The sequence below is a fragment of the Periplaneta americana genome, chromosome 16 (genome assembly GCF_040183065.1).
Source record: "Periplaneta americana isolate PAMFEO1 chromosome 16, P.americana_PAMFEO1_priV1, whole genome shotgun sequence".
NCBI classification, from domain to species: domain Eukaryota; kingdom Metazoa; phylum Arthropoda; class Insecta; order Blattodea; family Blattidae; genus Periplaneta; species Periplaneta americana.
In genome coordinates this window covers 163,748,045-163,764,311 of record NC_091132.1, presented here as the reverse complement: position 1 = coordinate 163,764,311, position 16,267 = coordinate 163,748,045, and the positions used below count along the sequence as shown (strand labels likewise).

The 16,267-nt window shown below is 34.4% G+C and overlaps 1 protein-coding gene across 6 annotated transcripts in view; it reads left to right on the top strand.

Moving 5' to 3' along the window:
- Positions 1-16,267, top strand: part of LOC138691725 (zinc finger protein 391-like) — a 49,668-nt gene that overhangs the window by 19,057 nt on the left and 14,344 nt on the right. The window contains exons 1-6 of one of the 6 annotated variants that reach the window (XM_069814033.1): positions 7,474-8,363; positions 8,702-8,860; positions 9,295-9,345; positions 12,704-12,855; positions 12,959-13,028; positions 13,213-16,066. The exons of 2 other annotated variants lie outside the window; for them this stretch is intronic. In XM_069814033.1, coding sequence (XP_069670134.1) covers positions 8,169-8,363; positions 8,702-8,860; positions 9,295-9,345; positions 12,704-12,855; positions 12,959-13,028; positions 13,213-13,407 — 822 coding nt within the window. In that variant the 5' untranslated portion in view covers positions 7,474-8,168 and the 3' untranslated portion in view covers positions 13,408-16,066. Of the gene's footprint in view, positions 1-7,473; positions 8,364-8,701; positions 8,861-9,294; positions 9,346-12,703; positions 12,856-12,958; positions 13,029-13,212; positions 16,067-16,267 lie in introns of those variants that run through there. 3 more of the 6 variants (XM_069814031.1, XM_069814035.1, XM_069814034.1) reach the window with 3 other exon arrangements.

Here is a 16,267-nt window from a genome sequence, read left to right as displayed (position 1 = left end):
TAACAGACTTTTTCTACGTCTCTAGTAAAGCAACAAATAAAAATAACAACAAAATTAACAGCAATAATTGAAAACATATCCTTTGAAGAAAAAAGTAGGCCTAAGCACTAATAATCCCACCAGAATTGAAAATAAAACGTGATCAATAAATTTCATTAAAACAAACTTAATTTTTCTACGTCTTTAGTGAAATAACACATAAAAATAATAACAAAATTAATAACTACAATTAAAAATATATCCTCTGAAAAAAAAGTAGACCTAACCTTTATTTCTCTGGAAATTTAGCAGCCTAAGTGACAGAACTTTAACCGGTATCTAATGTCCTTTCGGTTAGACTGAAACGTTTCATTGTGAAATTTAAGGATATAATGTATTCTAACAGTCACAAAGAACTTCAAATTAACAGTTTTGTTTCTGCACAGCATTCTTGTGGAAACCCAGGAACGTTTCTGAATCTTTCGGAAATCGGACAAAGGATAACTCTGGCCTCTTTCTCTTACTGTTGCTACAGTTTATAGCACTACATACGTCTCCTCCTTGTCCCATATTATTATTCCAATTATTATATTTTAGCCATTAACATTTTCATTATAACCAATAACGAACATTTCACAAGCATCAATTGTGAAATACGCAACGAGCTAGCATTCGATAGAAATACGACACAGTCCAAAGTCGACCATGGACAGTCTATTGTTTCTAGTTGCTAACCGCTTGGAGCGCTTTATCACGAGATTTGCAAAAAAAAACCTCAAGCTTCGCGACTGTATATAGTAGACTGTGGTTGCATTTCTGTCTAGAAAGTTACAAGAAAATACTTCACAGAGTCAGAGTGCCTCGCATACTCTTTAGCCCAATTTGTCGATAGTGCAAAATTATTCATGGATGACATCGATATTTTCTACGTTCATCACAGAAAAGATCCAACAACCAATATATATGATGCCTATTAACCCGCGATCATTCGTGCTATGAAGTCCATTGCCAGTTTCATCAACAAACGTTTAATAGTAGCTTAATGGATTGTTAAGTAATGGGTTATTAGTAATTTTATTTAACAAAATAAAGAATCGTAAGAATCGATTCGTGGTATCAACGAGTCGTCGTTCAAAAGAATCGTAACGAATCGTCGTTCAAAAGAATAGTAACGAATTGACATGGTATCGTAACCCACGATTCTATTTACTTGTTTGATGTAGCCTGTCAACGGACATTTCCGAACCGTGCCGAATACTCCCGAGCGAGAGTGAAATCAAAATACTGCATTTTTTAGGTATGGAAAATAATGAACACAAACCTGAAATTTGCATAGTTAAATGGAGATGTAATGCAAAAAATGTATTTCGTAATAAGGTTCAGTTGATAAATTATAATTTAGAAACATTATCTTGGGTAATTTTGTAGACTAATGGAGGTCATGCTGAATGGTTCCAGCCAATGAGAAAGAGACAATCCAATGTCTCGCCTCTTATGCCATCTATGCGCGAGATGTAGAACGTTTTTGTTCTACGCGTGGTTTGCAAAGGAAAGTGCCCTGTAAGTCGTTCGTTGACGAATCGTTGGAATCGCAGAGTAGGAAGAATCGTGAACTCGTTGACGATTCAAAAGAATAGTTGGAATCGCAGACTGAGAAGAATCGTGAACGAATCGTTAGAATCGATTTGTAATGTATGATTGAATCGTTGGAATCGACTTCTGAAAAAGAATCGTGTTGCCCAACTCTTACTTACTTACTTACTTACAAATGGCTTTTAAGGAACCCGAAGGTTCATTGCCGCCCTCACATAAGCCCGCCAGTGGTCCCTATCCTGTGCAAGATTAATCCAGTCTCTATCATCACACCCCACCTCCTTCAAATCCATTTTAATATTATCCTCCCATCTACGTCTCGGCCTCCCTAAAGGTCTTTTTCCCTCCGGTCTCCCAGCTAACACTCTATATGCATTTCTGGATTCGCCCATACGTGCTACATGCCCTGCCCATCTCAAACGTCTGGATTTAATGTTCCTAATTATGTCAGGTGAAGAATACAATGCGTGCAGTTCTGTGTTGTGTAACTTTCTCCATTCTCCTGTAACTTCATCCCGCTTAGCCCCAAATATTTTCCTAAGCACCTTATTCTCAAACACCCTGAACCTATGTTCCTCTCTCAGAGTGAGAGTCCAAGTTTCACAACCATACAGAAGAACCGGTAATATAACTGTTTTATAAATTCTAACTTTCAGATTTTTGGACAGCAGACTGGATGATAAGAGCTTCTCAACCGAATAATAACACGCATTTCCCATATTTATTCTGCGTTTAAATTCCTCCCGAGTGTCATTTATATTTGTTACTGTTGCTCCAAGATATTTGAATTTTTCCACCTCTTCGAAGGATAAATCTCCAATTTTTATATTTCCATTTCGTACAATATTCTGGTCACGAGACATAATCATATACTTTGTCTTTTCGGGATTTACTTCCAAACCGATCGCTCTACTTGCTTCAAGTAAAATTTCCGTGTTTTCCCTAATCGTTTGTGTATTTTCTCCTAACATATTCACGTCATCCGCATAGACAAGAAGCTGATGTAATCCGTTCAATTCCAAACCCTGCCTGTTATCCTGAACTTTCCTAATGGCATATTCTAGAGCGAAGTTAAAAAGTAAAGGTGATAGTGCATCTCCCTGCTTTAGCCCGCAGTGAATTGGAAAAGCATCAGATAGAAACTGACCTATACGAACTCTGCTGTATGTTTCACTGAGACACATTTTAATTAATCGAACTAGTTTCTTGGGAATACCAAATTCAATAAGAATATCATATAATACTTCCCTCTTAACCGAGTCATAAGCCTTTTTGAAATCTATGAATAACTGATGTACTGTACCCTTATACTCCCATTTTTTCTCCATTATCTGTCGAATACAAAAAATCTGATCAATAGTCGATCTATTACGCCGAAAACCCCACTGATGATCCCCAATAATTTCATCTACGTACGGAGTTAATCTTCTCAAAAGAATATTGGACAAAATTTTGTACGACGTCAACAAAAGTGATATTCCTCGAAAGTTACCACAGTTGGTTTTGTCCCCCTTTTTAAAAATAGGTACAATTATGGACTCCTTCCATTGTTGTGGTACAATTTCCTTTTCCCAAATAGCAAGTACAAGTTTATAAATTTCGCTATATAATGCACTCCCACCCTCTTGTATTAATTCTGCTGGAATTTGATCGATACATGGAGACTTGTACTTTTTCAGATTTTCTATCGCAATTTCGACTTCTGAAAGCGTGGGTTCGGGTATAAATGGCTCAGCAGTTTGTATTTCAATTTCGTCCCGATCATTTCTATTTGGCCTATGTACATTTAGTAGTTGCCCAAAATAGTTTTTCCATCTGTTTAGGATTGATGGAGAGTCTGCAAGCAAGTCACCATTCTCATCCTTGATCACGTTTACCCTTGGCTGATATCCGTTCTTAAATTCCTTTATACCCTTATATAAATCTCGAATGTTTTTATTCTTACTATTTGTTTCTACCTCATTCAGTTTTTCCTTCAAGTAACCTCTCTTTTTATTCCTAAGTGTACGACTTGATTCCCGTCTACTTGACATTATTTCTACTTTCAAAACGCTGCCTTGTGCTTCGGTTGGTGTTACTATTTTGTTTTTATCATGTTCAAAATGTATGCTGGGAAAATCTTGCGTTAGCTCTGTACAGATTAGCTGTGTAACGAAAGAAGTAATACAAATCTTGGAGAACAGAAGATGAAACGTGCTTCTTGCAGTAATTATATTGGGTTGCAGGAAGAAACGGCGATTGTCTTAATTCACAAGTAAAGTGATATAATTGGAAATAAAAGAACCGCCAGAATTTAAGAAGAATTGGATAGCATGGAAACACGTAGCGGATGCTTTTAATAGTCAAATAAACGTAACAAAGTGAACTGTCAAGCAGTTAATTTTATGGTAATATCACAGTCTACTATATACAGTCGCGAAGCTTAATATGTAGTAAAAATGCAAGCATGGATACTTGCCCACCACTAGGATCGCTACTATCGCGTCATCATCGCAGATATCTCTCCTAGCAGCCGACAAAATATGTTACACTTTCGTTGTCGTGTTCTTCTGGAAAAATTAACACCTTCCTTCCATTATTGAAATATTAAATGCATAAAGTGAATTTATTATTTTAATGAAGTATCTTAAATTCCACCATAAACTCGAAGATACCTGCAAGAAATAGGCTAATATTATTTTTGTTTGTGCAAAACGAACTGAAATTTACTATAATCGCTTCACTCATTCAAGATTATAGCGATAATTAACTATGAAACCAATAAATATTAATTTGCATTTCCCTTTACAACAATAATAATGGAAATATGAATTAATGGATTAACTTACGTGTACCGGTACTTGTAGTGTAGGCTTACGTAGTTGAGGTTAAGCAATAATAATCACACTAGAATTGGAAATAAAACGTGATTAATAAATTTTATTGTAACAGACTTTTTCTACGTCTCTAGTAAAGTAACAAATAAAAATAACAACAAAATTAACAGCTATAATTAAAAACATATCCTTTGAAAAAAAAAGTAGGCCTAAGCAATAATAATCCCACCAGAATTGAAAATAAAACGCGATCAATAAATTTCATTAAAACTAACTTAATTTTTCTACGTCTCTAGTAAAATGTTATTATTCCAATTATTGTATTTTAGCCATTAACATTTTCATTACAACCAATAACGAACATTTCACAAGCGTCAATGTGAAATACGCAACGAGCTAGCACTCGATGGAAATACGATTCAGTCCAAAGTCGACTGTGGACAGTCTATTGTTTCTAGTTGCTAACCGCTTGGAGTGCTTTATCACGAGATTTGCAAAAAATCACCTCAAACTTCGCGACGTATATAGTAGACTGTGGTAATATGAAAAGATATGCAAAAAAAAAGAAAAAAAGCTAAAGGAATTTTGAGAAATTCGAACATTTAAAAACTGGAGGAGGAACTTTTGTAATTTGTACAAGTAATACCAGTGATTTAGTTGGAAAAAATATTTACAGGAATTCACCTTATTAACTTAGTAATAATTTCCTAAATGGACTGGTACTGGGCGTCAAGTTTGGAATCCTCATGTTTCCGACATGCATACTGATACCTTTTTATCATTCTGTCCCAACTAAACCACTGGGTAATACGAGTTCAAAGTGCTGACAATAATTCAGCAAGAAATTGAACCAATGTCGAGTCAATATAATTGCAATGCTGAATGTAATGGCAAGTATTCTTTAACGATCATTTAAAACAAATTGTACTGGTAGTTTACATTGTATTTCACTGCCAAATATCCATGACTGCAGCAGTAGACCTTACTTACAAAAGGCTTTTGAGGAACCCGAAGGTTCATTGCCGCCCTCACATAAGCCCGTCATCGGTCCCTATCCTGTGCAAGATTAATCCAGTCTCTATCATCACACCCCACCTCCCTCAAATCCATTTTAATATTATCCTCCCATCTACGTCTCGGCCTCCCTAAAGGTTTCTTTCCCTCCGGTCTCCCAACTAACACTCTATATGCATTTCTGGATTCGCCCATACGTGCTACATGCCCTGCCCATCTCAAACGTCTGGATTTTAAGTTCCTAATTATGTTAGGTGAAGAATACAATGCATGCAGTTCTTTGTTGTGTAACTTTCTCCATTCTCCTGTAACTTCATCCCGCTTAGCCCCAAATATTTTCCTAAGCACCTTATTCTCAAACACCCTTAACCTATGTTCCTCTCTCAGAGTGAGAGTCCAAGTTTCACAACCATACAGAACAACCGGTAATATAACTGTTTTATAAATTCTAACTTTCAGATTTTTGGACAGCAGACTGGATGATTAGAGCTTCTCAACTGAATAATAACACGCATTTCCGATATTTATTCTCCGTTTAATTTCCTCCCGAGTGTCATTTATATTTGTTACTGTTGCTCCAAGATATTTGAATTTTTCCACCTCTTCGGAGGATAAATCTCCAATTTTTATATTTCCATTTCGTACAATATTCTGGTCAAGAGAAATAATCATATACTTTGTTTTTTCGGGATTTACTTCCAAACCGATCGCTTTACTTGCTTCAAGTAAAATTTCCGTGTTTTCCCTAATCGTTTGTGTATTTTCTCCTAACATATTCACGTCATCTGCATACACAAGAAGCTGATGTAGGCCGTTCAATTCCAAACCCGCCTGTTATCCTGAACTTTCCTAATGGCATATTCTAAAGCGAAGTTAAAAAGTAAAGGTGAAAGTGCATCTCCCTGCTTTAGCCCGCAGTGAATTGGAAAAGCATCAGATAGAAACTGACCTATACGGACTCGCAGCAGTAGACCTACAAATAATTAATGTAAATTTAATCTTTTTTTTGTATAGCTCTGTATATAAAATTAATTAGTTCTACATAATATTCGCTTTCAGTTAAATTACTCTATTCAGGTGAAAAAGTTATTAGCAGTGCGATATTCCAGTAGTTCTTGCTGAGGAAGAGCTTACGTTGCAATAATTTACAATGAAGATGAAAATACAGAATCAGTACCAAAAGTACGCAGAACATACTTATAAACAATATTTATATGAGTAGTGTTGCATAGATGATAATGGTAGTTTCCTTCTGTTGAATAACTTAACCTCACTTCAGTCTCTCGTAATACCTTGAAAACAACAAACAGTCTTCGGGAGTTTGTCTGCCTCCAGAAATTTTGGGCCCTATTCATAGAAATTTCGCTAGCCCGCGCTACGAACGTGCTAAGGCCCGTAACACACTTGAAGAGTTTTCGCTAGCGAGAAATATGTTGCGAGAAAATTAAAAATTGATAACATAGATTCAAATGGACGTCCACATACTGGAAGAGATTCTCGTTCGAGGCAAAAACCTCGCGCGAGTTTCTCGCTGGAATTGGTAGCTCAGCGAATTTTCTTGACACATTTATCAAAGATGTTTGACATTTATACTCTTTATGACGATTGAATGTAGAAAAAGATATCACAGGTGGCGATGTAGAAAAATATATCACAGGTGGCGATGAATTGTATTGTTTTTATTTGAAAATGAGGAAAGATGGCTGATAATTGCAGTCAGAAACTTATCCAACTTGTACGATGTTACCCGTAGGCCTATTTATATGATGCACGGGATGAAAACTATAAAAACACGAAACTTAAAGAAGAAGTCTGGAGATAAATATCAGATTATCTGAAAATGAATAGGGCTATATTTTATTTTAATGAGATTTAATAGTATTAATTAAACATTTCAAATAATGTATCTCTATGTCCTAACAGTTTATATAATTTTAATCAGAACACAGCAAAGAATCCTCTATCATATCATGAATGGCAAAAAAACTGTGATCTATTCAACCTGAAATAACGCCTAAACGTATGATCATTCAAATCGAAACCAGTGTTCAAAATTCTCCCTTATTTTCGTAAGATACAATGTTATTTTCAGATATTTCTGGCTTTAATTTAAGGCCCACTTTTTCTTTTCATTAACAAAATATGTCCATGGAACTCCATTTCCTTGTCATCTGAATACTCAGATTCAACATAGCGTTCGTACGTAATTTGTAAAGTACGACAGTATACTTATAGATTATATATTTAAGTACGACAATATCCGTAAATACATAACCTATAATATTTCCTCCAACGAGTCATTACTATAATCAGAAAAATGCTTTCTGCATGAAGGCAGTGCATAGATGATCATAGTGAGGTGTGATCTGTGATAGCGAGAACTCGCCAAGTGTGTGGAGGAAGGCTCTTCGCCTCTTTCTCGTAACACATTTCTCGTAGCGAAAACTCTTCAAGTGTGTTACGGGCCTACACTAGCCCCAGCTATCGACTGGTTATTTGTACAAGATTGACAGACGCTGATTATTCAACGGCTACATTGGTCTACGTATTACTTTTGGATAATGCTGCACGATGCTGAAAAGCTTTTGCGCATGCGCAGACTGGCCGTGATCTTACTCGATTGTCGTGTGTTTACTGCTGTCGCCATTAACCTACGAATTCTGGAGGAAAATACAAATTGTGTTGTGGTAAGAAAAGCAAAATGGAAATTGAAGTAAAAGGAAGCGTGGGGGTAATTGGACGTCAGAAGAAAAAAGTTTATTATTTATGTTAATCCAAAAACGAATTGCAATTGTAGAAAATAAATGTGCGTCTACTAATACGAACGCGAAGAAAGAACAAGCGTGGAAAGAAATCTATAACGATTTCTGTACCAGTTTCGGTGATGGGGACACCAGCATTCTTCATTTGAAGGAGCAGTGGAAGAGATTGAAAACAAATGCTAAATGCAATGTCCAAAAAGTAAGTAGGCCTACAAACGTTGTAACAATAATTGAATCAGTCGGAGCTAAAAGGAACTAAGTCACTTTTCACAACCTTTCAGGAGAAGCAAAAAACATTCCACTAATAACACAAAGATTATATTTTTATGTTATAGAAGACAAAAGAATATTTAAAAGTCTTAGTTCCTTCTTCCACCGTTCGATGCGCATGACATCCGTTGTTCAAATTGTTGCATAACCCAAAAATGCATATTTTGACTTAGTTCCTTTTAGCTCCGACCGATTCAATTGTAGGTTAGGTCTGACTATAACGAAAAGAATTGTTCTGATTCAGTATTTTTTGTATTTATTTGTTAGCAAAAGAACTACAGAAGAACAACTGGCGGAGGATGTCCTGATCCAGAAACTGATGATGTAACTCTCAATGACTTAGACAGGGATATTGTCGCATTTCTACTGCATGAATTTACTAAAGATGACGCAGAATTTGACTCGGATGCACGAGCATCATATAAGGTTCGCCATTTTTTTTTTGTTCTTATTGCATGTTGAAATGTGTGTAATATTATTTGCTGGTAAATGTTATTTAAATGTGTTTTCCGAATGATTATATCGCTCATGGATATATTGGAAACGTGGTAGGCTACAAAATTAACGTAAATCACAAAACGTATATATAAATAGGATTGATAATGGTAGTACTTAGTAGGTCTACACAAAGAGAATATAATTCACTGTAATTCACAATATCGTGAAAGTAAATTAAAACTACCATATAGGTACCTCAAATCAAAGTTAATAGTAATTAGCGTACGTAACAGGGAAAACTGGCTCAACATCTGAACTAAACCCACGCAGTTATCAGCCGGGATATAATATCTCTTGTAAATTACTAGAATTATGAAAACTGGGACATTTACACAGCACTAATTATTTATTTTAACTTTCAGGTCTGTGATATATCCCTGCGATCTCCATCACAAGGAGTAACAGCAATTGAGGTTAGCTTTCACTGTACATAAGTATAAGACATTTGTGGGCTTCAAATTGGTGGTCAGTCATCAGATTTTATTCTCTTACTAGCAGTACCCGTTAGAAATAAATATAAAGTAATTATATAATTAAAATAGGACGTTTGATCCAGGGAACATCCGTGTTTGATAGAAGGATAAATCGTTTAATATATTACTTGATTTAAATTGCATCCAAATAATTAAAATGCGATCATTTTGTTCCAGAGACACTCATTTGGTGCAATGACAATTCCTTTAACATGTTTCTTAATTTTTATTACATGCAACCATAGTTTAATGAACATTGACATCATTTAGATTTAATGTGTATATTTTATTTTACTTGTTATAGGTTTTCATTGAATTATGGTAATAACTTCATTTTAACCCTTGTTTTCTACGTATTCAGTAAATGGCGCTTGGCTCACTATGGTTCTGAACCCTTCAAATAACTTAAATTATATTATATAATATTACATTACATTACATTTTATATTAAATTATATTATATTATATTATATTATATATTATATCAGAAGTTACTGTAATAACATTATAGCATTATGTCCATCTAGAGAAACTACACTTTCCAATGGTGAAATAATAATTAATTATACAAATCGGTTAATTTAGCTTCCGATATTACTTCATACAAACACAGAAACATTCTCTGTAGGCTATCTTTCATAGCTTTCGATTGTTGCTGTCCAAGGACCCTTATAGACGAAGTCATTTGTTTTTTAATTCATTACACGGCCTTAGATGGCAGTTATTTTAATTTTAAAACTCATTTATCTCATTAAATATCAGTCCTATCAAAATTTTTCAAGGAATGAAACTTATCGCAAATTATTTTTAAAGAAACTTTTGTTATGTAACATTTTTCACAAAAATCAATAATAAGTGAGATATTTCGATTTATTTAATTCAGGCCCCCTTATAACCCCCCCTTTTAAATAATGTATTTTGAATGTCATATAGCCTAAATCTAAGTTACAACGAACTTAATTTATATTTCAATTTTCATCGAAATCCGTTCATCCATTATCACGTGAAAAGGTAACAAACATACAGACAGACAGACAGACAGACATAGAAACAAAAATTTCAAAAAAAGCGATTTTCGGTTGCAGGGTGGTTAATTATATATGTTAGGACCAATTATTTTTGGAAAATCGAAAATTACCAGAAAAATTTCGGCTACAGATTTATTATTAGTATAGATATGTTTGTAGAGCATCAGTTGGTGATATGAAATATATATTTAACTTAGTTTTATTACTTAGAAGATTTTGCAATTTGTGGTTGTGGTGATATAAACATTGATTGTCTCATTTTACGAGGAAACTATATTACAGCAGAACCCCGGTGTACACTTTCCTGCGTGTTGTGCTTGCATCGACAGGGAGCATGTTCCGTTACTACCGTCAAATCAAGACATTAACTACAGAATAAAATAAGTCCACAAGGGCTAGGAGAGCAGGATGATGCGAAGTTTCCTCATGAATTGAGAGCACTGTTTTACAAAAGAAAGCCTTAAGGATAATGATAGGCAGGTACGTAGATAAAATTATTGGGGATCATCAGTGCGGTTTTCGGTGTAATAGATCGACTATTGATCAGATTTTTTGTATTCGACAGATAATGGAGAAAAAATGGGAGTATAAGGCTACATTACATCACCTATTCATAGATTTCAAAAAGGCATATGACTCGGTTAAGAGGGAAGTATTATATGATATTCTTATTGAATTTGGTATTCCCAAGAAACTAGTTCGATTAATTAAAATGTGTCTCAGTGAAACATACAGCAGAGTCCGTATAGGTCAGTTTCTATCTGATGCTTTTCCAATTCACTGCGGGCTAAAGCAGGGAGATGCACTATCACCTTTACTTTTTAACTTCGCTCTAGAATATGCCATTAGGAAAGTTCAGGATAACAGGCAGGGTTTGGAATTGAACGGGTTACATCAGCTTCTTGTCTATGCGAATGACGTGAATATGTTAGGAGAAAATACACAAACGATTAGGGAAAACACGGAAATTTTACTTGTAGCAAGTAAAGCGATCGGTTTGGAAGTAAATCCCGAAAAGACAAAGTATAGGATTATGTCTCGTGACCAGAATATTGTACGAAATGGAACTATAAAAATTGGAGATTTATCCTTCAAAGAGGTGGAAAATTTCAAATATCTTGGAGCAACAGTAACAAATATAAATGACACTCAGGAGGAAATTAAACGCAGAATAAATATGGGAAATGCGTGTTATTATTCGGTTGAGAAGCTCTTATCATCCAGTCTACTGTCCAAAAATCTGAAAGTTAGAATTTATAAAACAGTTATATTACCGGTTGTTCTGTATGGTTGTGAAACTTGGACTCTCACTCTGAGAGAGGAACATAGGTTAAGGGTGTTTGAGAATAAGGTGCTTAGGAAAATATTTGGGGCTAAGCGGGATGAAGTTACAGGAGAATGGAGAAAGTTACACAACACAGAACTGCACGCATTGTATTGTTCACCTGACATAATTAGGAACATTAAATCCAGACGTTTGAGATAGGCAGGGCATGAAGCACGTATGGGCGAATCCAGAAATGCATATAGAGTGTTAGTTGGGAGACCGGAGGGAAAAAGACCTTCAGGGAGGCCGAGACGTAGATGGGAGGATAATATTAAAATGGATTTGAGGGAGGTGGGGTATGATGATAGAGATAGGATTAATCTTGCGCAGGATAGAAACCGCTGGCAGGCTTATGTGAGGGCGGCAATGAACCTTCAGGTTCCTTAAAAGCCATTTGTAAGTAAGTAAGTACAGTAAGTAAGGTGTGCATAAAGGGGCATTCTGTAAAAGATTTACCAAAATTTAGAAACTTTCACCTTACTTTGAGTAGTCTTTCCTTGATGATGATTCATGTTAAAAAAGAAAACACTTTTTGCACTCAGAAAAACATTCATAATTGTAATATGAGACACAAATCCTTTTCACCTTTGTTAATCTCATCTGTTTTGAAAGAAACTACAGTCTTCAGTGCATTACCTAATTATCTAAGGGCCCTAAGTTTTGATGGGTCAAGAGAACAAGTGTTGAACACAATCAACAAAATTTCTCCATCTTCATACATTATACAAAATGATGAACTGTTTATCCTTTATATAACATTAATCTACTTACTATAGGCCTATATTAATAATTCTATATTGCATTTATCTAGGTATTTAATTTACTTGTTGCACACCTCAAAGGTACAGTGCTGATGTAATATCTATATCATATATGTTATATTAAATGCTATTATGTTATTTACATATTCAATCCATTTAACATTAGTATATGCCTATTTCAGGATATCTGTACTCCCATATCATCAACGCCCGTCTCAAGTACAATATGTGCAGTAAATCCGGTCTCAAGAACCCGGGATGTATGTGCAGTAAATCCAGTCTCAAGAACCCTGGATGAATGTGGATTAAATGTTACTGTAGTAGTTGACAACAGGTGGGTTAAGATCTCATTGAAATTTAAGGACATTACTACTTATCATCACTGTATTATAACATCCATGTATATAAATACTGTATATATTTATATATTATTTCAGGCAGTCCAATGGGTCACAAGAGGATAGTATGGGTATAAGGGACCGTTCCACCAGTGGATGTCATAGGGAGGTTTGTAATGATAAAATTCCATTAGTAAAAAGTAATTTGTTAGATATAAGTGTAGGTCTATTTATTTTCATTATATTTAATGTATACCAAGCTCAAAAAATATGCTAAGAAGGAATAATAAATATTATGGAAGTTTTGTGTTTGGAATGAAGTGAGTTCATGTTTACATTTTTTCTTTGCATAGGATTCTGCTCCAAAGCCATTGAGACTGACTGAATATGAAACAGAGCTATTGCTACTCCAAAAACAGAAACATGAAGCTGAGATGAAACGTGCTGAGGAGATCCACAGAGCCCAGATGGAATGGGATGATGAGATCCATGAATTGAAAAAAGCAAAATTATTATTAGAAATAGAAATGTTAAGAAAACACAATTAGAAAGAAAAGAATAGGGGGAGGGCCTAATGAAAAGCTGGAAATGTTGTAGTTGTTGCTTTCTAATGCCAGGCGTTTGACAATAAAGTCATTTGACCTCTTGCACTCCAATATTATTCAAAGATATTATCATGGTCAGCCACTGAAGCACAGATTTGGAGGTGTTCCGAATCCATTTCTTGGTTTGAGTTGCACAATGGACAAAAAGCTGGAAATGTAGTACTTTAGTGTAATGTTCTCTCTTTTATTACATTGCTGAAACTCATGTTTACAACTAAATTCCTTAATAAATAATATTTTGTTTTATTTTGTGTTAGAAGAAAATACTTATATTTGACCACTTCTGTAAATGAATTTATTTTGTATCAGACAGTCTATCAAAGGTAGAGATGTGATTTGGATCATATTGTAGGTATGACATATATAAATACACAAAAAATTTCATCACAAAATGTTGGATAGTTTTTTAGTTATGAGGGAAATGCTTCACCACTGCACGGTGAACTGCCAACATTTTGAATTTGGAAAAAAAAATTATATAAATATTTTTTCCAATCGTAAAAATATTTTTTTCACATAGCAGAAGGACAGTACTAATTTTCATTATTGTACAAGATACAATAATGGAGGAAAAAATGTTGAATATTTGCAAATTTTTACTGCTGTAAGTTGTACCTAACCCCTTCAGGTAAATTGATAAGTATTTTATGCTCTACCATGCTGAAATGTAGTAATTATACACCTGGTAGCAGCCGTTTAATGGACCTCATTAAAGTATCTTATTCATTAAAGTTCAGGTGTTCCACCAATCAGAAAATACCATTGTAGCAATATGAAAGCGCAAGTATCGATTATTCTCGGATATGCAATCGAAAGACAACTAGATTTAGATAAAGTAAAAATGGCGGACAGTAGTGATAACGAGCTGCAACTTACACCACCAGAAATTTCGGCAAAAGCACTCGATCAGACTGATAACTTATTGCCACAAAAATTAAGAAAGATTAATGTTTATTTTACTCTCTAGATTATATCAAGGTCAATGTCGACATTTGTTTCTCGGAAAAAATCAATACTTTGGCGTCTGCGCACATCTCACAATTTACGAGCTATGCACAAGGTCACTTCCGATCTTCAGTCAGATAAGAATAACATGAATACTTATGAATAATTTCAAGTTAGAAATATGGTCGAGCATAAAAAGTCGTATGAAACTTGACTATAATGGTAATTAAGACGCTCGTATGAAAATTATTAAACTCGCTTGCGCTCGTTTCATAAACATACTCGCGTCTTAATTACTACCATTATAGACTCGTTGCATAATGTACTATTGGCTCATTGGTTTCTTGAATAAATGTAGCTTGTATGTTAGAGTAAATATCTGGTCGCAGGATTCTTTCCAATGCAGGGCTAAGGGCGGAATTCATAGTCGTCACTTATAAATGAGTGAACCCTTAAGTGGTTGCTTATACTCATTTCTAATTCATAGTTTTCCCTCATTCACATAATGAGTGATTACTTAAGGGAGCTGATCTGTACCCTTAAGTGACCACTCATTTTCAAAATGGATACTGAGAATGATTTTGAGGTTTTTGTGGAATTTGCTGAACGAAATGAGGAAAATATATGTGTCCCAAAGAGGTATATTAGAGACATGGAGAATAGAATTGCATATAACATGAAAAAAGAGATAAAACAGATACAAATGCAAGATACAAGTGTAATTACAAATTAAAAATTAAAAATGAAAAAAAAAAAGAATAGATACTACCTAAATAAAAGACACACAGGCTATAGATATAAATGAAAAATACCAAATAAAAATAAATTAAAAAGAGTTAAGTATACATATCATAGCCAAAAATGTAAAATGTAGCTATAATTGACAAATTACACAGTAAATATAACACTATGTTAAAAATTCAATATACAGCATTATATAGTAGGCCTAATAGGCTTAATTTATTTATTTAAGAAATTCACTACTACAGAACATGTGTACCAATTAGTAGGATATCTGATTATAACTATAACTAACATGCAACTAGAATTTAACATATCATGAAACTATTGCTGTATATAACTTATTCAGTACAATAATATTGATAACTCGTTGTTATAGCAACTCCACATGTAGAGCTGCTTTCGATCAGTTCAATGAGAGTCAGCTTTTGTTATGACGTCATGTCCGGCAGCTGTAAGTGAGCACTCATTACGTGAAAATAAGTGTTGTCTATGAATTCGGAATTGAGTTAAGGGTTCCCTTATTACTTAAGGGTTCACTCATTTTATAAGTGACGACTATGAATTCCACCCTAAATCTGCAATGCTTCACTCATTTCTTGTGATTATTTTACTGGTGACTCGTCTGTATTTTTGCATGAAACTCATTCAGAAGTTACTAATTTGCATCACTTACAACCTGAAATGAATATGGAACTTGGGAATGAGGAGAAAAATAAAGGTCTATATTTATTTTCTTAATACTCTCACTCTATGTTAACACGATTTTCTTTTCTTTTTTTTTTTTTTTTTTTGGAGTTTGCTTATTCTTCTGTTATCTTGATATGATTCGTTTAGCTTCCCCCCCCCCTTTTCCTTAGAATGTACAGTAGTTTGTAACTTATAAATAAGTGAATCTGTAATATATGAATAAAATTATTGTAGGAAGCAAAGTTTTACGAGTTTTAATGTAATTTACAGTAACCTGAGTTTCCATAATACTACCCCTTTCTTTGATGTTTATTTGTGAAAGTTCTCCAAGACTTAAGAATGTGCTATCTATGTGTGGTGCCAAATATTTTTATATTAAACTTACTGTACGTCGTGGAAAGGTATATTATCGTAAAATCCTATTAAA